At 42.1% G+C, this 26,084-nt stretch overlaps 1 protein-coding gene across 2 annotated transcripts in view; it reads right to left on the bottom strand.

The window, feature by feature from the left end:
* LOC118395783 (ammonium transporter Rh type C 1-like) overlaps positions 1 to 24,798 on the bottom strand; it is a 33,279-nt gene extending 8,481 nt beyond the window's left edge. The window contains exons 1-11 of one of the 2 annotated variants that reach the window (XM_035789707.2): positions 24,514 to 24,796; positions 13,430 to 13,622; positions 10,783 to 10,933; positions 7,715 to 7,862; positions 7,449 to 7,615; positions 7,154 to 7,291; positions 6,817 to 6,953; positions 6,439 to 6,563; positions 6,087 to 6,160; positions 5,606 to 5,673; positions 4,279 to 4,880 (exon numbers count right to left, since the gene is read on the bottom strand). In XM_035789707.2, the coding sequence (XP_035645600.1) occupies positions 4,841 to 4,880; positions 5,606 to 5,673; positions 6,087 to 6,160; positions 6,439 to 6,563; positions 6,817 to 6,953; positions 7,154 to 7,291; positions 7,449 to 7,615; positions 7,715 to 7,862; positions 10,783 to 10,933; positions 13,430 to 13,622; positions 24,514 to 24,736 (1,464 nt within the window). In that variant the 5' untranslated portion in view covers positions 24,737 to 24,796 and the 3' untranslated portion in view covers positions 4,279 to 4,840. Of the gene's footprint in view, positions 1 to 4,278; positions 4,881 to 5,605; positions 5,674 to 6,086; positions 6,161 to 6,438; positions 6,564 to 6,816; positions 6,954 to 7,153; positions 7,292 to 7,448; positions 7,616 to 7,714; positions 7,863 to 10,782; positions 10,934 to 13,429; positions 13,623 to 24,513 lie in introns of those variants that run through there. The other variant, XM_052465980.1, reaches the window with a different exon arrangement.
* Positions 24,799 to 26,084: the final 1,286 nt, after the last annotated feature.

The raw sequence follows: 26,084 nt of genomic DNA, 5'->3' as shown, positions 1-26,084 counted from the left end.
ACCGCCCACAACCGCAGAGCTCTCCAGAGGGTGGTGCGTTCTGCACAACGCATCACCAGGGGCAAACTACCTGCCTTCCAGGGCATCTACAACACCTGATGTCACAGGAAGGAAAAAATATCATCAAGGACAATAACCACCCGAGCCACTGCCTATTCACCCCACTTCCATCTAGAAGGCAAGGTCAGGGCCTCCCGGGTGGTGCAGTGGTTAAGGGCGCTGTACTGCAGCGCCAGCTGTGCCACCAGAGACTCTGGGTTCGCGCCCAGGCTCTGTTGCAACCGGCCGCGACCGGGAGGTCCGTGTGACGACGCACAATTGGCCCAGTGTCGTCCGGGTTAGGGAGGGCTTGGCCGGTAGGGATATCCTTGTCTCATCGCACACCAGGGACTCCTGTGGTTGCCAGGTGCACGGTGTTTCCTCCGACACATTGGTGCGGCTGGTTTCCGGGTTGGATGCGCACTGTGTTAAGAAGCAGTGTGGCTTGGTTGGGTTGTGTATTGGAGGACGCATGACTTTCAACCTTCATCTCTCCCGAGCCTGTACGGGAGTTGTAGCAATGAGACAAGATAGTAGCTACTAAAAACAATTGGATACCACAAAATTGGGGAGAAAAAGGGGTAAAATTCAACCAAAAAAAGGGGGGAAAAAGAAGGCGAGGTCAGTACAGGTGCATCAAAGCTGGGACAGAGAGATTGAAAAACAGCTTCTATCTCAAGGCCATCAGATTGTTAAACAGCCATCACTAGCACAGAGAGGTGGCTGCTTACCTACAGACTTGATATCATTGGACACTTTAATAAATGCCATCTCGCATTACTTATTTAATTTGTACATACTGTATACTGTATCCTACACTATCTAGTCTATACTATCTATTGCATCTTAGCCGCTCTGTCACTATACTACACTATCTATTGCATCCATATATTTTATATTTATATATTCTTATCCCATTCCTTCACTAGATTGTGTGTATTAGGTTTTGTTGTGGAATTGTTAGATATTACCTGTTACATACTGCAGCACTGTCGGATCTAGAAGCATAAGCATTTCCCAACACTCACAATAACATCTGCTAAGCATGTGTATGTGATCAATAAAATTTTGATTTAATTTTGTGTTGGAGTCGTGCCTGGTCGTGTAGTCCTGAGTGAACAGGGAGTACAGGAGGGGACTTAGCACGCACCCATGAGGGGCCCCCGTGTTGAGAATCAGCATGGCGGATGTGTTGTTACCTACCCTTACCACCTGGGGGCGGCCCATCATGAAGTCCAGGATCCAGTTGCAGAGGGAGGTGTTTAGTCCCAGGATCCTTAGCTTAGTGATGAGCTTTGAGGGCACTATGGTGTTGAACGCTGAGCTGTAGTCAATGAATAGCATTCTCACATAGGTGTTCCTTTTGTACATGTGTAAAAGGGCAGTGTGGAGTGCACGAGAGATTGCATCATCTGGGGTTCTCATGGGGCGGTATGCAAATTGGAGTGGGTCTGGGGTTTCTCGGATAACGGTGTTGATGTGAGCCATGGCCATTCTTTCAAAGCACTTCATGGCTACAGACATGAGTGCTACTGGTTGGTAGTCATTTAGGCAGGTTACCTTAGTGTTCTTGGGCACAGGGACTATGGTAGTCTGCTTGAAACATGTTGGTATTACAGACTCAGACAGGGAGAGGTTGAAAATGTCAGTGAAGACACTTGCCAGTTGGGCAGCGCATGCTCGGAGTACACATCCTGGTACCTTGTGAATGTTGACTTGTTAAAAGGGCTTATTCACATCGGCTGCGGTGAGTGTGATCATACAGTCGTCTGGAACAGCTGATGCTCTCATGCATATTTCAGTGATACTTGCCTCAAAGCGAACATAGAAATAATTTAGCTTGTCTGGTAGGCTCGTGTCACTGCCCAGCTCTCGGCTGTACTTCCCTTTGTAGTCTGTAACAGTTTGCAAGCCCTGCCGAATCCGACGAGCATCCGAGCCGGTGTAGTAGTCGATCTTAGTCCTGTATTGACGATTTGCCTGTTTGATGGTTTGCCGGAGGGCATAGCGGGATTTCTTATAAGCTTCCATGTCGGAGTTCCACTCCTTTAAAGCAGCAGCTCTACCCTTTAGCTCAGTGCGGATGTTGCCTGTAATCCATGGCTTCTGGTTGGGGTATGTACGTACAGTCACTGTGTGGACGACGTCATAGATGCACTTATTGATGAAGCCAGTGACTGATGTGGTGTACTCCTCAATGCCATCGGAGGAATCCCAGAACATATTCCAGTCTGTGCTAGCAAAACACTTTTTTATTGACCGAGTCACTGGTGCTTCCTGCTTTAATTTTCGCTTGTAAGTAGGAATCAGGGGGATAGAATTATGGTCAGATTTACCAAATGGAGGGTGAGGGAGAGCTTTGTATGAGTTTCTGTGTGTGGAGTAAAAGATGGTTTTGAGTTTTTTTCCCTCTGGTTGCGCACTTAACATGCTGGTAGAAATTAGGTAAAGCGGATTTAAGTTTCCCTGCATTAAAGTCCTCGGGCCACTAGGAGCGCCGCCTCTGGATGAGCATTTTCCTGTTTGCTTATGGCTGTATAGAGCTCATTGAGTGCGGTCTTAGTGCCAGCATCGGTTTGTGGTGGTAAATAGACAGCTATGAAGAATAAAGATGAAAACTCTCTCGGTAGATATTGTGGTATGCAGCTGGTAGAGGCAAGCAAAACCTTGAGACTTCCCTAGATATCGTGCACCAGCTGTTGTTTACAAATATACAAAGACCGCCACTCCTTGTCTTACCAGAGGCTGCTGTTCTATCCTGCCGATATAGTGAATAACCTGCCAGCTGTATGTTATTCATGTCATCGTTCAGCCACGACTCGGTGAAACATAAGATATTACAGTTTTTAATTTCCCGTTGGTAGGATATACGTGCTTGTTGTTCATTGTCTTTTGTTTGGATTGCTCCATGTGGGCAATAAGCATGTGTATGTTCCATAAGCACAAAAAGCTTATTTCTCTCAGATGTAGTGCACAAATTTGTTTACGTCCATGTTAGTGAGCATTTCTCCTCTGCCAAGATAATCCATCCACCTAACAGGTGTGACATATCAAGAAGCTGATTAAACAGCATGATCATTACACAGGTGCACCTTTTGGTGGGGGCAAAAAATAGCCACTCTAAAATGTGCAGTTTTGTCAAACAACACATTACCACAGATTTGAGGAAGTGTGCAATTGGCATGTTGACTGCAGGAATATCCACCAGAGCTGTTGCCAGACCATTGAATGTTAATTTCTCTACCATAAGTCATAGTTTTAGAGAATTTGGCAGTACGTCCAACTGGCTTCAAAACCACAGAGCACTTGTATGGAGTCGTGTGGGCAAGCAGTTTGCTGATGTCAACATTGTGAACAGAGTGCCCCATGGGGCTGGTGGGGTTATGGTATGGGCAGACATAAGCTACGGACAACTAACACAATTGCATCGGCGTGTACGACAGCGTGTTCCAATTCCTGGCAATATCCAGCAACTTCACACAGCCATTAAAGAGGAGTGGGACAAGATTCCACAGGCCACAATCAACAGCCTGATCAAATGGTGGTCACAACAGATACTGACTGGTTTTCTGATCCACGCCCCAACCTTTTTTCTACCTTACCTTTTCAGTAAAATATTTGAAATTGTTGCATGTTGCATTTATATTTTTGTTTAGTATAGTGTAACACTGTTAGACCATTCGCGGGCGGGCTTAGGACCATGTGGACGCCTTAGAGCGGGCTTGAAGGCTGTTTGCTTGGCTGGCTGGCTTTAGGACTATGGAGAGAGGATCGAACAGCTGCAGTGAACAGTGCAACTTCTCTCTCATGGCCGTGATCCACAATACAATGATAATTGAAATAGCCACGCTAGCTTCGCCCTCATTTGTGTGCTAGCAAAAATGCTAGGTAGTGCTAGAATCAACAGCCAATCCAGTAGTGGCTGGAAACTATACGGAGCTTCGATTGGTCAATCGATATCGCAAAGTATTTGCATAAAGTTAAACTTTCCCCAACTTAAATCCAACTCTGTTCACTCTCCCTTGCCCATGCATGCTCGCATTACCCAGCGGTCCATCTGCCCACTTTTTTTCCTCCGTTGAAAATGAATGGTGCTTCCGTTGTTTCATCACACCCTTCGTGGATAGTGGATCCCAGCTGTCAGTTGAATGAAGTGCAGAGTTGGAACGTTTAGGTTTTAAAAAAATCTATAATTATAAAGTAATTATCAGCAAAGTCAGTGCTAGAAGACAAGTAAAGTTTTTTTGTGAATTATTGTTTTATTTAAATAGATTAGGGCAGACAAAAATGACCATTTGAAACAGCTATTCAATACATCATAGTTGAAGCCAATTTGCTGATTTCCCATTGCCACCCATGAACGGTTCTTGGTCCCCCCTTGGCCCCCCCCAATGAAACTCCCCAGCAATGGGACCTAAAAAAACATAAACAAACAAACAAAACATGGCATACAGTATACCTGTCAAAAAGGACAGAATCTCCACTAATTCTGATAACTGCAATAATTATTGGAGCACCATCATCACCGGAGGTGTGGGCTGTATAAAGACAGTGTACAGTCACGTACAGTAGCCTATTTTACAGTTAATATGAATGATTAAGAGTCTGCTTGTGATTTGACATATGCCTGACTGGTGATAAAACATGCCACCATCAATTTTATGTGTTTCTATAAATTCCATGAACAGAACAGTATAAAGAGTGGTGAAGAGGAGATGACTGGTTTCTGTCCAGCAGGAGTCAGTGTAGGATAGGACCATTAGTTGAAAGTGTAGGGGGGAGATGACATCAGGCTCTAGCGTCAGTTCTGTCTCCGCTCCAAAGATATATTTGATTCTGTTCTGTAAAAGACAAAGGTTACATTAAGGTTACAACCTTTGTGTGAAACTGATACACACTGATACCTGAAACCCCTAAACACATATTTAAACATCAACCATCAAATTAAAGTAAATATATAGGCTGCACAGCTTCTCCAACGCGATATCATGTCAAGGCCTCAGCCAGCTAATTCATAAATTATGACCAGTACACTCTTTCTATTTTCAAATTGCTTCACTTAAATGGAATAAAAAGTTGTTTCCTTTTTATTTTCTATATTGTTTTACATCAAATAGACAAATACCTCCTAAATAAATAAAAAATCCCTTATTCTAAAAGCAGGATTATTGACATTTTCAGACCAAGCACAACAGCTACTGTGTAACTTTAAGGTCACTTTCAGAGGTCACTTTCAGAAAGCACCCGTGCAGAGCTATGGAGCACCCCTATCTGGGTAGGACACTGAAACCACCCACAGCATTTCAAAGGAGGCGATGGTGCCATGCTGTCTCCACACATTTGAGGCGATACTCACAGTATTGTGTGGGCCCAAACATGGATTGTTTGAACTAGCGGAGGGCATACACTGCTGCCATCTTGATGATACTTGACATAACACATCTTATGAGAACCAAAGCAGTTCTCATGCTGTACCATGAGGTGTAAGAAACATAAACCTTAAAAAATATATTATAAATACTATTTTAAAACCATAATCACACTGTTGCACAAATCTGCTACTTACACGGCCTTGTTCCGCATGTGGTTATTGTACTCCACGATAGGTGGATTGTTCTCTTCATCCTCAGGTAACTGGGGGCAGAAATCATCATCATTATAGAAACATTTTTTTATTAGAACTTCCAATATCATGTAAAAGAAGAGGTAAACATAGTTTCCACTACCATTTCCTTCCTCAGCCTCTTCAAACCAAAGATCATTTAGACATAACAATAAACAACCCTTATTGGACTGGAGACAAGCTAATAGCTAAATACTGGTATTGGCCATTCCATGTAGGACGTGACAGTGTGAGGGAAACACTGTTTTTTAGGTGACAGGGGTGACAGAAACATACACTTCCCTTTAACAATAACATAAATCAGTTAAAATAAAAAGGGTACAATATTACTGAAAAACTAAGAAATCACCTTCAGAAAAATAGCTCCAATATGGCTTCACAGTCTTCGTGCTATTTAGACTAATGGTTTAGTTCAGTATCTCACCTCCCAGTAGATGTCATCATCAAAGCAGCTGTTATCAGGAGCATCACCCCAGATCGGTAACCTCAGGATACAGCCTGGGGACAAACACAACATCTCACCAACATTAAGTACACGACTGAGTACATGTAGAAATTATTCAACCCCAGCCAAACAATACTACAATACCACAGTAACTTGGCAGCTATCTTGTAACATGTTCTCATGAAAACACACACACGCACGCACGCACGCACGCACGCACGCACGCACACACACACACACACACACACACACACACACACACACACACACACACACACACACACACACACACACACACACACACACACACTAATCGGGACACCACTCTCACCAACAATGATTCCTCCTCCGATTCCAAAGCAGAGGGCAACACAGAGCCCTGCTGCCTGGTGTCCTCCCTGCTGGGTCGGCATCATATCTTTCCATTTCCCATGAAAGTCGAACGTGTTTATCAACCTATTTAAAAAACAATATTGTTACTCTATATGAGTAAGTCTAAGGAAAACATCACATTTAGAAGCGGCAACAACTGAGCAGACATTCTTTTCATTGCCGCAGTATTCTTGTTGCCCATCTTCTGTGCCACTACTGCATATGCATAATAATTACAGTTCACCACCTTCAAGCTACCAATTAGGCCTAAAACTGGTGCAGACTGAAATAATAACAGGCCATTCATTGGGCATACAGTTGTAACCTGTGAACTCACCCCTCCTTGCCATAGACGTCTGCACTGGCGGCTGCAGCAGTGATGGCGCCCACAATGCCCCCTATGACCCCAGGCATGGCGTGGAGGTTGTGGATGCCACACGTGTCATGGATCTTCAGATATTTCTCCATGAATGGCTGAGGGGACAAAGACACATAGCTAGCTACATGACCACTAATCAAATAGGAGTAGCCTAGTCATAAGCCACTAACTAGTCCCAATTATACTAGCGAATAGCCACTACACTCCTTCACTGCATTCAGTAAGCACATTTAGTGAAATGTTGCAGACAGAAAATTCATGAATGAAACTGATGTGACTCCATATTCTACATTACCGTGATATAAATGTAGCCCAGAGTGGAGATGATGCCACAGCAGAATCCTACAATCAGAGACCCATAAGGCATTAGCATGAACTCCGCTGCCGTTCCCACGGCAACTCCCCCGGCCAGTGTGGCGTTCTGGATGTGAACCTGGAACAAAGGAGTTGGCCAATAGCTTGAGTGGAGATGCAGTACATGATAAAAGTTAGTAGGTACAGTATGATCATAGGAGTTGGCAGGACAGCACAAACAGATCTGGGACCGGGCTAATGTATGTAATGCACACCATGTGGGTCCATTACATTACCATGTCCAGCTTGCCGGTCTTCTGGGAGAGACTGGAGATGGCTATGGAGGTGAGGACAGTGGCGGCCAGGGACAGGTAGGTGTTGATGGCTGCTCTATGCTGCCCATCCCCGTGGTCCGAGATGGCCGAGTTAAAACTAGGCCAGAACATCCACAGGAACAGGGTTCCTATGGGGCAGGAATGGATCAATGTTGATACAGTTTCACCAATATGAGTATGGCAAATGTGAAAAGTGAAAAGTGTCAACCATTATGGCTCAGCCTCACCGATCATGGCAAAGACGTCTGAATGATAGACGGAGCCAATCCGATGCTTGCTCTGGTCCAGGTTGGGCCGGTACAGCATCCATGAGATGGACAGACCATAATAAGCCCCAAATGTGTGGATCACCATGGAGCCACCAGCATCCCTGGCCTATAATGTAGAATGATATCCAGTAAACCAGCCACCTTATTAGTATGTACTCTGAACAAAAATATAAATGCAACATACAGTGCCTTGCGAAAGTATTCGGCCCCCTTGAACTTTGCGACCTTTTGCCACATTTCAGGCTTCAAACATAAAGATATAAAACTGTATTTTTTTGTGAAGAATCAACAACAAGTGGGACACAATCATGAAGTGGAACGACATTTATTGGATATTTCGAACTTTTTTAACAAATCAAAAACTGAAAAATTGGGCGTGCAAAATTATTCAGCCCCCTTAAGTTAATACTTTGTAGCGCCACCTTTTGCTGCGATTACAGCTGTAAGTCGCTTGGGGTATGTCTCTATCAGTTTTGCACATCGAAAGACTGACATTTTTTCCCATTCCTCCTTGCAAAACAGCTCGAGTTCATTGAGGTTGGATGGAGAGCATTTGTGAACAGCAGTTTTCAGTTCTTTCCACAGATTCTCGATTGGATTCAGGTCTGGACTTTGACTTGGCCATTCTAACACCTGGATATGTTTATTTCTAAACCATTCCATTGTAGATTTTGCTTTATGTTTTGGATCATTGTCTTGTTGGAAGACAAATCTCCGTCCATGTCTCAGGTCTTTTGCAGACTCCATCAGGTTTTCTTCCAGAATGGTCCTGTATTTGGCTCCATCCATCTTCCCATCAATTTTAACCATCTTCCCTGTCCCTGCTGAAAAAAAGCAGGACCAAACCATGATGCTGCCACCACCATGTTTGACAGTGGGGATGGTGTGTTCAGGGTGATGAGCTGTGTTGCTTTTACGCCAAACAATAACGTTTTGCATTGTTGCCAAAAAGTTCAATTTTGGTTTCATCTGACCAGAGCACCTTCTTCCACATGTTTGGTGTGTCTCCCAGGTGGCTTGTGGCAAACTTTAAACAACACTTTTTATGGATATCTTTAAGAAATGGCTTTCTTCTTGCCACTCTTCCATAAAGGCCAGATTTGTGCAATATACGACTGATTGTTGTCCTATGGACAGAGTCTCCCACCTCAGCTGTAGATCTCTGCAGTTCATCCAGAGTGATCATGGGCCTCTTGGCTGCATCTCTGATCAGTCTTCTCCTTGTATGAGCTGAAAGTTTAGAAGGACGGCCAGTTCTTGGTAGATTTGCAGTGGTCTGATACTCCTTCCATTTCAATATTATCGCCTGCACAGTGCTCCTTTGGATGTTTAAAGCTTGGGAAATATTTTTGTAACCAAATCCGGCTTTAAACTTCTTCACAACAGTATCTCGGACCTGCCTGGTGTGTTCCTTGTTCTTCATGATGCTCTCTGCGCTTTTAACGGACCTCTGAGACTATCACAGTGCAGGTACATTTATACGGAGACTTGATTACACACAGATGGATTGTATTTATCATCATTAGTCATTTAGGTCAACATTGGATCATTCAGAGATCCTCACTGAACTTCTGGAGAGAGTTTGCTGCACTGAATGTAAAGGGGCTGAATAATTTTGCACGCCCAATTTTTCAGTTTTTGATTTGTTAAAAAAGTTTGAAATATCCAATAAATGTCGTTCCACTTCATGATTGTGTCCCACTTGTTGTTGATTCTTCACAAAAATATACCGTTTTATATCTTTATGTTTGAAGCCTGAAATGTGGCAAAAGGTCGCAAAGTTCAAGGGGGCCGAATACTTTCGCAAGGCACTGTATAAAGTGTTGGTCCTAGAAAATTTTAATGTGCACAAAAAGCTTATTTCTCTCATATTTTGGCCACCAATTTGTTTGCATCCCTGTTAGTGAGCATTTGTCCTTTGCCAAGATAATCCATCTACCTTACAGGTGTGGCATATCTACAAGTTAATTCAACAGCATGATTATTACATAGGTGTAGCATTCCTTTACTCAGCTTGACTGCAGGAATGTCCACCTGTGCTGTTGCCAGAATATTGAATACAATTTAATATTAATTTCTCTACCATAAGCAGCCTCCAGCATTGTTTTAGAGAATTTTGCAGTACGTCCAACCGAACTCACAACCGCAGACCACGTGTATGGCACCGTGTTGGCAAGCGGTTTTCTTATGTCAGGGTTGTGAACAGAGTTCCCCATGGTGACGGTGGAGTTATGGTATGGGCAGGCATAAGCTATGGACAACGAACACAATTGCATTTTATCGATGGCAATTTGAATGCACAGAGACACCATGACGAGATCCTGAGGCCCATTTTCATGCCATTCATCCGCCACCATCACCTCATGTTTCAGCATGATAATGCACAGATCTGTAAACAATTCCTGGAAGCTTTAAAGGTCCCAGTTCTTCCATGGCCTGCATACTCACCAGACATGTCACCCACTGAGCATGTTTGGGATGCTCTGGATCGACGTGTATGACAGTGTGTTCCAGTTCCCGCCAATATCCAGCAACTTCACACAGACATTAAAAGAGGAGTGGGACAACATTCCACAGGCCACAATCAATAGCCTGATGAACTCTATGCAAAGGAGATACATCACGCTGCATGATGCAAATGGTAGTCACACCAGATACTGACTGGTTTTCTGATCCACTCCCTTACTTTAATAAAAAGTTATCACCAACAAATGTATATCTGTATTCACAGTCATGTGAAATCCATAGATTAGGGCCTAAATAATATATTTAATTTAACTGATTTCCTTATATGAACTGTAATTCAGTAAAATCTTTGAAATTGTTGCATGTTGCGTTTATAATTTTGTTCAGTATAGATATCTGCATCTATTCCATTAAGCTTTATTGTAAAGGTAAATGCATTCAATCAATCAAACAAGCACGTACCATGACACAGCATCACTGTGTGCCATTCTTGAGAACGATGTATGCAGGTTTTATGCAGGACTTAATGTTAAAGCCTTTATTATTTAGTAAAGACTTACATGTATGAGGCTGAGGATGATATACTCCTCCACAGCATACAGAGTGACTCCAAAAAGCGTCATCACCATCAACTGGACTGGGCTCACCTTGCCTAGCACCGCCCCGTACGCTATCAGGCAGCTGGCTACACAGAAATCTGCATTGATCATGCTGAGAAGGACAGAACCAGGGTAAGATTAGAATGTATACTACTGGGTCAGTGTCAGCCTGGTACCAGATATGTTTGTGCTGTATTTTGTCATTTGGTCACTGACTACATTTACAAGTGCACAGTGTTCCGGATAGTAGCTCATATCCCCCTGAACGGCTTATTTGGGATAAGCTGTTTACATGCACCTTTGATATCCTGCTCACGAGTGTCCCGGTCTCCAGAAATAAACAGAATATTCCTAATTGAAGTTCATATGGGTTAAATGGAATAATAACTCAAATGTGGACACTGACTGTGGCTGGGCCTATAACCTCTCACATGCAAAATAATGTAATATTAACTCGTGCAGAATTATGCATTTCTTGCAGTGAAATTATACAACAAATATACATTTAGTCTTGGGAACAGGAGTGGAGAGATATGATTTCAGACAGTATTTCAACCACATAAAATATGCACACAGTCTTGTCAGAAACGTGTTTATCATTTTCTCATCTTTTCATTTCCTTTAAACCGGTCAAACTGATGACATTTGGACATTCTGCAATGGAACAATCTTTCCAATATTTCTCCCCGGCTCCTAAATGAAACATTCAACTTTAGCAGTGTTAATTAACTTGATTAATAACGCATTCATTCTGTCGATGTATGAAATTATTCTCGGGAACATTTTATTTAGTCTTCTGAGGCAACAAGTTATGACAGAAGAGAAGCTGCATGTATCTAACTATAGTTGACAAACAAATGGCCTACCAAATGTCATAAATTATAATATGGCCTACCAAATGTCATAAATTATAATATGGCCTACCAAATGTCAGAAATTATAATATGGCCTACCAAATGTCAGAAATTATAATATGGCCTACCAAATGTCATAAATTATAATATGGCCTACCAAATGTCGGCTATTATTGTCACGCCTTGGTCTTAGTATTTTGTGTTTTCTTTAATTATTTGTTCAGGCCAGGGTGTGTAATATGGCCTACCAAATGTCAGATATTATAAGCAGAAACATATATAAATTTGTGGTGAAAGTAGCCTTAACCGGTAGGCTATATGGTCCAGTAAGGAGTATCAGCAAAATACATTATTATGGTATTATTATGGTGGATGGAACTGTGCAGGTATAGCATGCTTTTTTATGTTAATTGGTTTGACAATCAGATGAAAACATCATAACACAACAACCATGACATGCTAAACTGAGCCTGCACAGACCACGAAAAACAACAGTAAAGGGAATCAAGTGTTGACATGCCACAGTATCCCATCTAAGATCAGCATATCCCAGGCATCTTATCCGGGTTTCTCATAACCGGGATACAAGCTTTTCATGATTATTGTAAATGGGATATTATGTTTATATGCATCAACTCAAAAACAGAATACTAAAGTATGCCAAATAATAACGGGATATTGGTGAGTCTATGTTTTAAAAGTGTAGCATGACCATATCATTGTCCCTTTAAAATGGTCACAGAAAATAATGACAATGACTTCATCCTCAAAGGCCAATAGTTGAATAATAATTTCAGAACCTTGTTATTAAATTGCCAGTCCAACTTTATGATACAGTATACTGACTTGTTCAATTTGTATCCTTCAGTAGTTTGTTACAAATTAAACCACACACAGAGCTGCACCCCCTCTAAGCACAGTATTTCTATGATCTCACATAACCCCCCTACACACACACACACACACACACACACACACACACACACACACACACACACACACACACACACACACACACACACACACACACACACACACACACACACACACACACACACACACACACACATACGTTTGCTTACGCACACACACGTCACACAGACAAGCGCCAACACATAGAGTGTTATCTGTTAATACAATACTTCAACAGTATCATAAATGCGTGATTACATGTAGTACTGTGTTTTTGTTTGCCCTCACATTATTGTGTCCACAGACAGTATATCTCACAAGCCAGGAGGATCAACAGTAAAAGGTGATACATAAGGGATTTTCAAATGCAGACCGGTTCCTCTACTTCTCTGGCATCACGATAGGTTCTCTCTGGCACTCCCACCATGCACGCACGCATACAGGATTCGTTTCCATCCACACATGTTATTCTATAGATTGATTTCAATGATGTAGGCATATGTTTTGCACGACTGACTCATTCACATAGGACTCATTCATAAGGTTAAACATAATATGTAAAGTATCTGTCCAATTATAGTCAGTGAAAGGTCAGCCAGAAGGGCTCTATACATTGTTGGATGGGTTGAGATTTGTTTATGTTACTTACATTACAATGTAAAGTGTTTTTTTATATAAATCCATACAATATTCACTTTCGTCTTTCCAGGTGACCACTGTGGTGACATCACTTTCACCTATCAAATATGACACCAGCATTCACTGATCTCATTCGTCACAAAGGATAGAAGATTCAAAGAAACAAGTTTAACGCTGTTAGACCAAAACCGAGGGACTCTAACCTCTCCACGCCGATCTTGATCTTGCCGTCCATTGGGTCCAGAGAGTGGAACCATCCCTGCATCAGAAGTGCCCACTGAAGGCCGAAGCCGGCGATGAGGAAGTTGAAGCCAACGGCACCGAAGCTGTAGCGCTTCAGGAAGGTCATGAGGAAACCGAAGCCCACAAAGATCATCACATGGACATCCTGGAAACCTGGGGGAAAAAGAGGGCGAGGCGTGGTAGGTGGGGGAGAGGTAGGGAAGGTTATAAGGTGCAGATCAACACTTAGGGAAATGAGAGGGTCAATTGTAATCAGTTACATATTAATCCTTGTTCTACAAAGAGAATGAATTAGACATGGAAACTAAACTCAGCAAGAAATGAAACGTCCCTTTTTCAGCACCCTGTCTTTCAAAGATATTTCGTAAAAATCCAAATAACTTCACAGATCTTCATTGTAAAGGGTTTAAACACTGTTTCCCATGCTTGTTCAATGAACCATAAACAATTATTGAACATGCACCTGTGGAACGGTCATTAAGACACTAACAGCTTACAGACAATAGGCAGTAAGGGTGGCAGGTAGCCTAGTGTTTAGAGTGTTGGACTTGTAACCGAAAGGTTGCAAGATTGAATCCCTGAGCTGACAAGGTCAAAATCTGTCGTTCTGACCCTGAACAAGGCAGTTAACCCACTGTTCCTAGGATGTCATTGAAAATAAGAATTTGTTATAAACTGACATGCCCTAGTTTAAAAAAATTAAGGTCACAGTTATGAAAGCTAAGGACACTAAAGAGGCCTTCCCACTGACTCTGAAAAACACCAAAAGAAAGATGCCTTGGGTCCCTGCTCATCTGTGTGAATGTGGCATTAGGGCTGCAGATGCGGCCAGGGCAATACATTGCAATGTCAGTACTGTGAGATGCCTAAGACAGTGCTACAGAATGGACAGCTGATTGCCCTGCCTCCAGCAAACAGCTGGAGGCAGGGCTTTCTCCTATAGAGCTCCATTTTTATGGAACGGTCTGCCTACCCATGTCAGAGAAGCAAACTCGGTCTCAACCTTTAAGTCTTTACTGAAGACTCATCTCTTCAGTGGGTCATATGATTGAGTGTAGTCTGGCCCAGGAGTGGGAGGGTGAACGGAAAGGCTCTGGAGCAACGAACCGCCCTTGCTGTCTCTGCCTGGCCGGTTCCCCTCTTTCCACTGGGATTCTCTGCCTCTAACCCTATTACAGGGGCTGAGTCACTGGCTTACTGGGGCTCTCTCATGCCGTCCCTGCAGGGGGTGCGTCACCTGAGTGGGTTGATTCACTGTTGTGGTCATCCTGTCTGGGTTGCCCCCCCCCACTTGGGCTGTGCCGTGGCGGAGATCTTTGTGGGCTATACTTAGCCTTGTCTCAGGATGGTAAGTTGGTGGTTGAAGATATCCCTCTAATGGTGTGGGGGCTGTGCTTTGGCGGGGGTGGGGTTATATCCTTCCTGTTTGGCCCTGTCCGGGGGTGTCCTCGGATGGGGCCACAGTGTCTCCTGTCCCCTCCTGTCTCAGCCTCCAGTATTTATGCTGCAGTAGTTTGTGTCGGGGGGCTAGGGTCAGTTTGTTATATCTGGAGTACCCCTCCTGTCCTAATTCGGTGTCCTGTGTGAATCTAAGTGTGCGTTCTCTAGTTCTCCAGGACTACCTGACATGATGACTCCTTGCTGTCCCCAGTCCACCTGGCCATGCTGCTGCTCCAGTTTCAACTGTTCTGCCTTGTTATTATTCGACCATGCTGGTCATTTATGAACATTTGAACATCTTGGCCATGTTCTGTTATAATCTCCACCCGGCACAGCCAGAAGAGGACTGGCCACCCCACATAGCCTGGTTCCTCTCTAGGTTTCTTCCTAGGTTTTGGCCTTTCTAGGGAGTTTTTCCTAGCCACCGTGCTTCTACACCTGCATTGCTTGCTGTTTGGGGTTTTAGGCTGGGTTTCTGTACAGCACTTTGAGATATCAGCTGATGTACGAAGGGCTATATAAATAAATTTGATTTGATTTGATTTGTCCTTGCAGTGGCAGACCATGTGTAACAACACCTGCACAGGATCGGTACATCTGAACCTGTGGGACAGGTACAGGATGGCAACAACAACTGCCTGAGTTACACCAGGAATGCACAATCACTCAATCAGTGCTTAGACTGTCGGCAATAGGCTGAGAGAGGCTGGACTGAGGGCTTGTAGGCCTGTTGTAAGGCAGGTCCTCACCAGACATCACTGGCAACAATGTTGCCTATGGGCACAAACCCACTGTTGATGGTCAGACAGGACTGGCAAAAAGTCCTCTTCACTGATGAGTCACGGTTTTGTCTCTCCAGGGGTGATGGTCGGATTCGCGTTTATCGTTGAAGGAATGAGCGTTACACCGAGGCCTGTACTCTGGTGCGGGATTGATCGGAGGTGGAGGGTCCGTCATGGTCTGGGGCGGAGTGTCACAGCATCATCGGACAGAGCTTGTTGTCATTGCAGAAAATCTCAATGCTGTGCGTTACAGGGAAGACATCCTCCTCCCTCATTTGGTACCCTTCCTGCAGACATGACCCTCCAGCATGACAATGCCACCAGCCATACTGCTCGTTATGGGTGTGATTTCCTGCAAGACAGGAATGTCAGTGTTCTGCCATGGCCAGCGAAGAGCCCGGATCTCAATCCCAATGAGCACTTCTGGGAGCTGTTGAATCGAGGATGAGGGCTAGGGCCATTCCCCCCCAGAAAAATCTGGGAACTTGCAGGTGCCTTGGTGGAAGAGTGGGGTAACATCTCACAGCAAGAACTGGCAAATCTGGTGCAGTCCATGAGGAGATGCACTGCAATACTTAATGCAGCTGGTGGCTTCACCAGATACTGACTGTTACTTTTGATTTTGAACCCCCCTTTGTTCAGGGACACATTATTCCATTTCTGTGGAACTTGTTCAGTTTGTGTCTCAGTTGTTGAATCTTGCTATGTTCATACAACTATTTACACATGTTATGTTTTCTGAAAATAAACGCAGTTGACAGGGAGAGGACGTTTCTTTTTATGCTGATTTTATATATAGGCTATCCACCCTCTGTGGAAACTATATAGTAAAATGTTAAATGAGTAAATTTACACTCTCATATGATTTCCCTTCTTCACCTGCTGATTAAATATAGTGCAACAAGACCACACATGGTCGGAAAAGTTCTCTACTTCTGAGCGATTTAAACAAACATTATTGCAATCACCATGGTCACAACTGTAACCTGTCAACTCCATCTCCCTTATATAGTAAGATAGAATAAGATTTTTGGTTCAAACATGTTGTAACGGCAGATCTCCTCTTCGTCTGAAGAGGAGTAAGGATTGGCCCAAGATGCAGCGTGGTAAGTGTCCATAATGTTTTTAATAAAGACAAATGAACACTCGAACAAAAACGATAATGTGAACTCTACAAAAAAAAAACGAAACAGTACCATGTGGCGACAAACACACACACGGAAACAAACACCCACAAACCAACAGTGAAAACCAGGCTACCTAAGTATGATTCTCAATCAGAGAAAACTAACGACACCTGCCTCTGATTGAGAACCATACTAGGCCGAAACAGAAACCAAACATAGAAAAACAAACATAGACTGCCCACCCCAACTCACGCCCTGACCATACTAAATAAAGACAAAAGGTCAGAATGTGACACATACTCATTTTAATTAGGTTTTACAGTCATAAAGCAACTGAGGAAAAACAAAATTGCGATGTGGTATACCACTTGAATAAAGAAGAAAAATATACAATTTGTCAACTTTATAGAACAATACACTCGGTCAGAGTGCTGAAAGATCCAGTAGAATAGTTATTTTTTCTTGGGGAAAGTTAAATAAACAAGTGTCCATGTTTTACAAATATTTGTAATGAACTTGTATTTTTAGAGACAAGAATATATCTGTTTTGAGTACAGTTGAAGTTGGAAGTTTACATACACTTAGGTTGGAGTCATTAAAACTAGTTTCTCAACCAATCCACAAATGTCTTGTTAACAAACTATAGTTTTGGCAAGTGGGTTAGGACATCTACTTTGTGCATGACACAAGTAATTTTTCCAACAATTGTTTACAAATAGATTATTTAACTGTATTACAATTAATTCACTGTATCACAATTCCAGTTGGTCTGAAGTTTTAACATACACTAAGTTGACTGTGCCTTTTAAACAGCTTGGAAAATTCCAGAAAATTATGTCATGTCTTTGGAAGTTTCTGATTGACATAATATGAGTGAATTGGAGGTGTACCTGTGGATGTATTTCAAGGCCTATCTTCAAACTTAGTGCCTCTTTGCTTGACATCATGGGAAAATCAAAAAATATCAGCCAAGACCTTGTGGACCTCCACAAGTCTGATTTTCCTTGGAAGCAATTTCCAAATGCCTGAAGGTACCATGTTCATCTGTACAAACAATAGTAAGCAAGTATAAAAACCATGGGACCACGCAGCTGTTATAATATAGATTATTTGTTGCGTATGTGTTGCGAAAAGTGCAAATCAATCCCAGAACAACAGCAAAGGACCTTGTGAAGATGCTGGAGGAAACAGGTACAAAAGTATCTATATCCATAGTGAAACGAGTTCTATATCGACATAACCTGAAAGGCTGCTCAGCAAGGAAGAAGGCACTGCTCCAAATCCGCCATAAAAAAGCCAGACTACGGTTTACAACTGCACATGGGGACAAAGGTTGTAATTTTTGGAGAAATGTCCTCTGGTCTGATGAAACAAAAATAGAACTGTTTGGTCATAATGACCATCGTTATGTTTGGAGGGAAAAGGGGGAGGCTTTCAAGCCGAAGAACACCATCCGAACCGTGAAGCACGGGGGTGTCACGCCCTGACCTTAGAGATCCTTTTAATTCTCTATTTGGTTAGGTCAAGGTGTGACTAAGGTGGGAAATCTATGTTTTCTATTTCGAAGTTGGCCGGGTGTGGTTCCCAATCAGAGGCAGCTGTCTATCGTTGTCTCTGATTGGGGATCATACTTAGGCAGCCTTTTTCCACCTGTAGTTTGTGGGATCTTGTTTTTGGTACTGTGCTGTTTAGCCCAACTAGACGTTACGGTTCGTTTTGTATTTTGTTGTTTTTTCGGTGTTCATTTAATAAATTAAACTGTACGCCTACCACGCTGCACCTTGGTCCGATCCTTCCATCGAAGAGCGTAACAGGGGGTGGCAGCATCATGTTGTGGGGGTGCTTTGCTGCAGGAGGGACTGGTGCACTTCACAAAATAAATGGGGAAGGAAAATTATGTGGATATATTGAAGCAACATCTCGAGACATCAGTCAGGAAGTAAAATCTTGGTCGCAGATGGGTCTTCCAAATGGACAATGACCCCAAGCATACTTCCAAAGTTGGGGCAAAATGGCAAAGTCAAGGTATTGGAGTGGCCATCACAACGCCCTGACCTCAATCATATAGAACATTTGTGGGCAGAACTGAAAAAGCGTGTGCGAGCAAGGAGGCCTAAAAACCTGACTCAGTTACACCAGCTCTGTCAGGAGGAATGGGCTACAATTCACCCAACTTATTGTGGGAAGCTTGTGGAAGGCCACCTGAAATGGTTGACCCAAGTTAAACAATTTAAAGAATGCTACCAAATCCTAATTGAGTGTGTGTAAACTTCTGACCCACTGGGAATGTGAGAAAAGCTGAGCCAATGGGAATGTGATAAAAATAAAAGCTGATATAAATCATTTTCCCTACTAACTACTCACAGGGAATTTGTACTAGGATTAAATGTCAGGAATTGTGAAACACTGAGTTTAAGGATAAGGTGTATGTGATCTTCCAACTTCAACTGTATCTATTGTCAACTCCGTCAGTGGCTTGTCAGCTTTGTCACAGATTGCTAACCGCCTTAACATCAATTTTTTGGGGTAATATTCAGAAAAATATATGTTAACCATTGTCATGCAATATATGCTTACACTATTGAAGTATTTGCTGTACTGGACATAAAGGTTCATATTTCCTTAATAAATCTTGTTTTGCGTTCTGAATCTTGAAAAACATACCAAAGTAAAACAAGACAAAAAGATGTTTGGAGATTTATATTTCATATTTGAGTAATCTAATGTTAGAATGAAACAATCAAGGCCTTTCAACACTTGTTTGAACAATAAATGTAAAAACTCCTCTGATGGAGTTGACATAAATCCAGTTACAGTAGGAGTATTTTATGAAAAAATGTTTTAATTAGGAGGTTGTTCCTTTACATGGTGTGATAGCTGATACTTTGGTCTATATACAGTACCAGTCAAAAGTGTGGACACACCTACTACATTGTATAATAATGAAATACTATGAAATAACAAATATGGAATCATGTAGTAACCAAAAAACTGTTAAACAAATCAGGAGTTCCCACATATGCTGAGTACTTGTTGGCTGTTTTTCATTAACTCTGCGGTCCAATCCTAAACCATCTCAATTGGGTTGAGTTTGGGTGATTTTGGAGACCAGGTCATCTGATGCAGCACTCCATCACTCTCCTTCTTGGTCAAATAGCCCTGACACAGGCTGGAGTTGGGTCATTGTCCTGTTGAAAACAAATGATAGTACCACTAAGCGTACACCGGATGGGAGGGTGATTTGCTGCAGAATGCTGTGGTATCCATGCTGGTTAAGTGTGCCTTGAATTCTAAATAAATCACAGACAGTGTCACCAGCAAAGCACCCCCACGCCATCACACCTCCTCCTCCATGCTTCACGGTGTGAATCACACATGCGGAGATAATCCATTTACCTACTCTGCATCTCACAAAGATACAGCGGTTTGGACTCATCAGACGAAAGGACAGATTTCCACCTGTCTAATGTCCATTGCTCGTGTTTCTTGGCCCAAGCATGTTTCTTCTTATTGGTGTCCTTTAGTAGTGGTTTCTTTGCAGCATTGTAACCATGAAGGCCTGATTCACGCAGTCTCATCTGAATAGTTGATGTTGACATGTGTCTGTGACTTGAAATCTGTGAAGCATTTATTTGGGCTGCAATCTGAGGTGGAGTTAAGTCTAATGTACTCATGCTCTACATCAGAGGTAACTCTGGGTCTTCCTTTCCTGTCGGTCCTCATGAAAGCCAGTTTCATCATAGTGTTTGATGTTTTTTTGCGACTGCACTTGAAGTTCTTGACATTTTCAGCATTGACTGTCGTTTCTCTTTGCTCATTTGAGCTATTCTTGCCATAATATGGACTTGGTCTTTTACCAAAAAAGGCTTTCTTCTGTATAACACCCCTACCTTGTCACAACACAACTGATTGGCTCAAATGCATTAAGAGAGGAAAGAAATTCCACAAATGATCTTTTAACAAAGCACTCCTGTTAATTGAAAGGCATTCCAGGTGACTACCTCATGACGCTGGTTGAGAGAATACCAAGAGTGTGCAAAGCTGTCATCAAGGCAAAGGGTGGCTACTCAAATATAAAATATATTTAGCTTTGTTTAACACTTTTTTTGGTTACTACATGTGTTAATTCATAGTTTTGATGTTTAAACTACTTTTCTACAATGTAGAAAATAGTAAAATAAAGAAAAACCCTTGAATGAGTTGATGTGTCCAAACGTTTGTCTGGTACTCTATATATCTTTAATGCTGTTATTATTAAGAAAAATAATTGTGATTGTCCCGTCTTTCAAAAAAGCCTGTTTCACAACATGGCGTGTGAGCGAGTGAGGGTGACATGGGGGATAATGGAAATGTCAAGAGTGAAAATGATGCAAACATGGTTCAAGGACATCTCTGTGTTACTAACTGTGTAGATACAGTATACACAAATAACCTCATAGATACCCATAGTACGAGTAGAAAGCTGTTTACATGGAAGTTTTGGTTTCTGTCCATGCTGGAAGCCCCATATTTACAATGTGTACATCCCCCATGCAAAATCATTGAGGACTCATCTAGAACGTACCATACCGAAACTCAAGATTAAGCTTCTTGGGATACACACACTGCAGTTCCACAACGTTCAAAAGGAATGAGCATGCTCAAGGGCATAGACACAATATACCGACTAAAACATAGAAGGTGATGTATGGAGGCCAAACATAAACATATACAGTTTGTATAAATAATGTACAGGTAAAAAGGGATGCAAAACATTATTGTGAACTTGGTAGACGTAAATACTTAATTTGAAATTTTTTACAAGAAAACAAATTCATATCAAATCAAATTATATTAGTCACATGCTCCGAATACAACAGGTGTAGGTGTTTTCACCTTACAGTGAAATGCTTACTTACGAGCCCCTAACCAACAATGCAGTTTCAAAAAATACATATAGGAACAAGAGATAAATGTAACAAGCAATTAAAGAGCAGCAGTGAAATAACAATAGCGAGACTATACAATGCACGGGGTCACCGGTTATTTGAGGAAATATGTACATGTAGGTCAAATTATTAAAGTGACGATGCATAGATGCCAACAGAGAGTAGCAGTGGTATAAAGAGGGGGTGGGGGGCAGTGTAAATAGAGCAGAGAGAACAGTCTATGACTAGGGTGACTGGAGTCTTTGACAATTTTTAGGGCCTTCCTCTGACAGCGCCTGGTATTTAGGTCCTGGATAGCAGAAAGCTTGGCCCCAGTAATGTACTGGGCCGTTCACACTACCCTCTGTAGTGTCGGAGGCCGAGCAGTTGCCAAACCAGGCAGTGATGCAACCATGCTCTCGATGGTGCAGCTGTAGAATCTTTTGAGGTTCTGAGGACCCATGACAAATCTTTTCAGTCTCCTGAAGGGGAATAGGTTTTGTCATGCCCTCTTCACGACTGTCTTGGTGTTTGGACCATGATAGTTTGTTGGTGATGTGGACACCAAAGAACTTGAAGCTCTCAACCTGCTCCACTGCAGCCCGGTCGATGAGAATGGGAACGTGCTCTGTCCTCTTTTTCCTGTAGTCCACAATCATCTCCTTTGTCTTGATCACTTTGAGGGAGAAGTTGTTGTCCTGGCACCACACTGCCAGGTCTTTGACCTCCTCCCTATAGGCTGTCTCATCGTTGTCGGTGATCAGGACTACCACTGTTGTGTCATCGGCAAATTTAATGATTGTGTTGGAGTCGTGCCTGGCCATGCAGTCATGAGTGAACAGAGAGTACAGGAGGGAACTGAGAGTACAGGAGGGAACTAAGAGTACAGGAGGGAACTGAGCACGCACCCCCTGTCACTGACTTCCAAATTCATCATCCTTTGAAAGTCATCATCCATGTGAATTTATTTATTTTTATTTAACCTTTATTTCACTAGGCAAGTCAGTTAAGAACACATTCTTATTTACAATGATGGCCTAGGAACAGTGGGTTAACTGACTTGTTCAGAGGCAGAACGATTTTTACCTTGTCAGCTCAGGGATTCGATCTTGCAACATTTCGGTTACTGGCCCAACGCTCTAACCACTAGGATACATGCCACCCCAAAATAATCATATGGCCAACAGAAATTACTCTTGGCTACATCCACAGGACACACCAGTATGAATAAATACTAGCATTAACAAGCCAGTATCATTTTCAAGATGAGCAGCCATAACTGTCTGGTGCATTCGCACTGTGAAACATTTGTTACTCAAATAAAAAGTGTACACAACAGTCTAGTATACTACCACAGATTTAGGATCTTAATTTGAGGTAGTTTGCTACAGCAGGGAAATAATCCTGCAGCAACAGAAAATGTGAATTATGTGGATTATAATTAAATTGACCTTTTTGTAGGGTTTGATACATTTTTGTAAGGGAAAATCATGTCAAAATTACAAGTGGAAATGTAGCCTAGCAGTTAGCGCAGTAACCAAAAGGTTGCTGGCTCAAATACACGAGACGACAAGGTGAAAAATTGATGTGTACTTGAGCAAGGCATTTAACCCTAATTTGCTCCAGGCTAACCATTTCACTGCACCTATCTGGTGTATGTGACAATAAAACATTTTTTTCTTAAATACACTGCAAGTTTTAAATGTCCTGCATCACAGGAAAGTTCCCCTGCAACAGGGTGATCAAATTAAGATCCTACATGTTACCCACTCTTATATAATATCAGGTTAACAAATACAGCATCTATTTGTACCAGACAAACAATATGGCCCTTGAAGAAAACTCCCTGCCTAGTTCAGATTGTCCCCATACTGACTTCAGAGATCAAATGACCTACTCCTCGATGTCATGCTTGATTGGTCTCTATACAACAGACTGTGACAGCAAAATCATTTATCACCTGACATCCAACACCCTATAAGAAATGGTCCTGCGGTAGGACTGACACCCACACCTGTACTGAGCTAAATTCAACCACACCCTCATAATTCTATAACAGGTGAAAAGATTCTATACAACGAATTGAACTGAAGCTCAACAACACACACACAACCATGCACAGACAACACACGCATGTAACACACGCGCACCGCCTTGATGTTGATTATTAATCTTGTAATTCTAGCAATTTCATATGATATAAGCATCAGGGAGTCTGCAGATGCACCTGTTGTGAGAGGGTGTGGGGGATAACGAACTTTAGGAAGAGGGACAAAGCCCCCTGGAAATATATTGTACACATGTGTGTACATGTGACAGATCATTGAAAGTTAGTATGACATTCCTGGAAAATACAAAAATCCTACCTCTTGGGTAATAGACCTATTATAATCTATATTTTTCACAACTATTACATGACATGTTATTGCTGAACAAAAGTTTAATGTAATAATTGTATCCAATGTTCAACTATAATGTCCACGTTCTGGTCATTGCCTTGCAAGTCCAAATAAGCATATGGAATTGCGACGCATCAGCTCTCATAAGCTTATGTGTTCAATAATTTTCTTAATATGACAATAAAAAGTGATCATTTGTGGAAAGGACTACCCTAATAGCCTACGTTTCTAAATAAAACAACCAAATTGGATTTGTTTAGAATATATATAATTATTTTATTTCATACATTTTTGGTTGGTGAAATAAAATCAAAATAATAAACCAATATAAAAAGAAAACATCAATCAAAATTGAAACGCAAAAGAGCAGGTCATTTTGGGTCACTTACTTGGATATCTGAAATAGAAGTCGTTCTCAATGTTACTGGATATGTTATTAGATGTTTTATGCTCTATCCAATGTGCGTCGGATTCCTCGTTATAACGGATAAAAATGCCGAATAAGATGATCATGGCAATTTGCCATACGAAACACACTGCTGGAAGACTAATTCGGACATTGGTATTTTTCGGCCGGTCACAGCATTGCCTGAAGCTTTGTATACAACCCATTGTGTTATCGTTACAATGGTTCAGTTGCCTTTGGTGCCTTATGGAGAAAGACGGCAAATATTATATACAGTAGAGTGTAAGCGATGACAGAAGTTCTAGGTGGCCCCGTAGGGTGTTGGCGGGGGTGTGTCTGCTTCGCTTGGAATCTTCTGAGTCACCTCCTGCCCTCCCGAAGTAGCATTGAATTAACTTTTTCTCACACGATCTTGTAGATTATTTTCAAGTCATCACAATAGACTGCATAAAATGTATACATACTATGAGTCCTGTCCTAGTCTCCTCTCCTACATAATCAGTAAGGAAAAGATTGGACAGATTTGAATCATGTTGCTATGACAATACTATCACCATAGACCATAATATATCCATGACTCTCAACTACACAGTTTTTTCACATCAGTAATTCTACACAGTTTTGTCAGTTTGTCATACAGTATAAGGAAAAGCAATTGAATATTATGTAGAATAGCACAAAATATAATTACATTAAATAACATAGGGCCCACTGCACACATCACAATTCCCCCTCGCCCCTGGGTGACCAGGTAATATTTGTTGCTGTCATTAGAATTTGTTTGCTGTCATTAGAACAAAGTGGGGGCAATGACACCGGGGCAGTCAGGCAGGAGCCTAGCCTGCACTTCTGAAGGTCTGCACACCATACACATATGTCCTACATACACATAAAATAATCCTGAACTCCTTGACCATAATCTTTTTATTTTAAGTGTTTACAATAGCAGAAAAAATGTGTTTATGTATTTGATACCATTCCAATTATTCCGCTCCAGCCATTACCACAAGCGTGTCCTTCCCAATAAAGGGGTCACTAACCTCCTGTGCCTTACAAACTGATGAAGTGTTGGAAGAAACTGAAAGGAGAGAAACTTGAGCAAGCTGTAAGATTCCACTACACAGAAAAGCCTGTCAAATACTTGAGTCTCACATTATATACAGTCAGGTGCAAAATGACTGGCAACCTTGATAAAGATGAGCAAAAAAGACTGTTTAAAATATATAATACAAATGCTGAGCTATATAGTATGCAAAATATGCTGTAGCATATACCCTACGCATCGCGCCAATAGGGATAAGCCACTTGGTGGGAATTGTAATGTGGCTCATACAGCGAGGATCTCTACACTGCCTCATCCGAATGGGAAGGCACGTCCCCATGACTCGACTACTCAGTCCGGTGGCCTTACACCCGCCATCCCACTTCTGACACCAATGTAGCAAACAGCGGGGCAGGGAAGCAAACGCGGGTCGCTTGTTTGAAAGGCATCGTGCAAATAGGGTTAATCAGCTTGGTGGGAATTGTAATGTGGCTCATATAGCGAGGATCGCT

Source organism: Oncorhynchus keta, chromosome 17, assembly GCF_023373465.1.
Source record: "Oncorhynchus keta strain PuntledgeMale-10-30-2019 chromosome 17, Oket_V2, whole genome shotgun sequence".
Taxonomy (NCBI): Eukaryota; Metazoa; Chordata; class Actinopteri; order Salmoniformes; family Salmonidae; genus Oncorhynchus; species Oncorhynchus keta.
The sequence above is the reverse complement of the archived record's forward strand: the minus strand, read 5'-3'. Positions and strand labels throughout refer to the sequence as shown.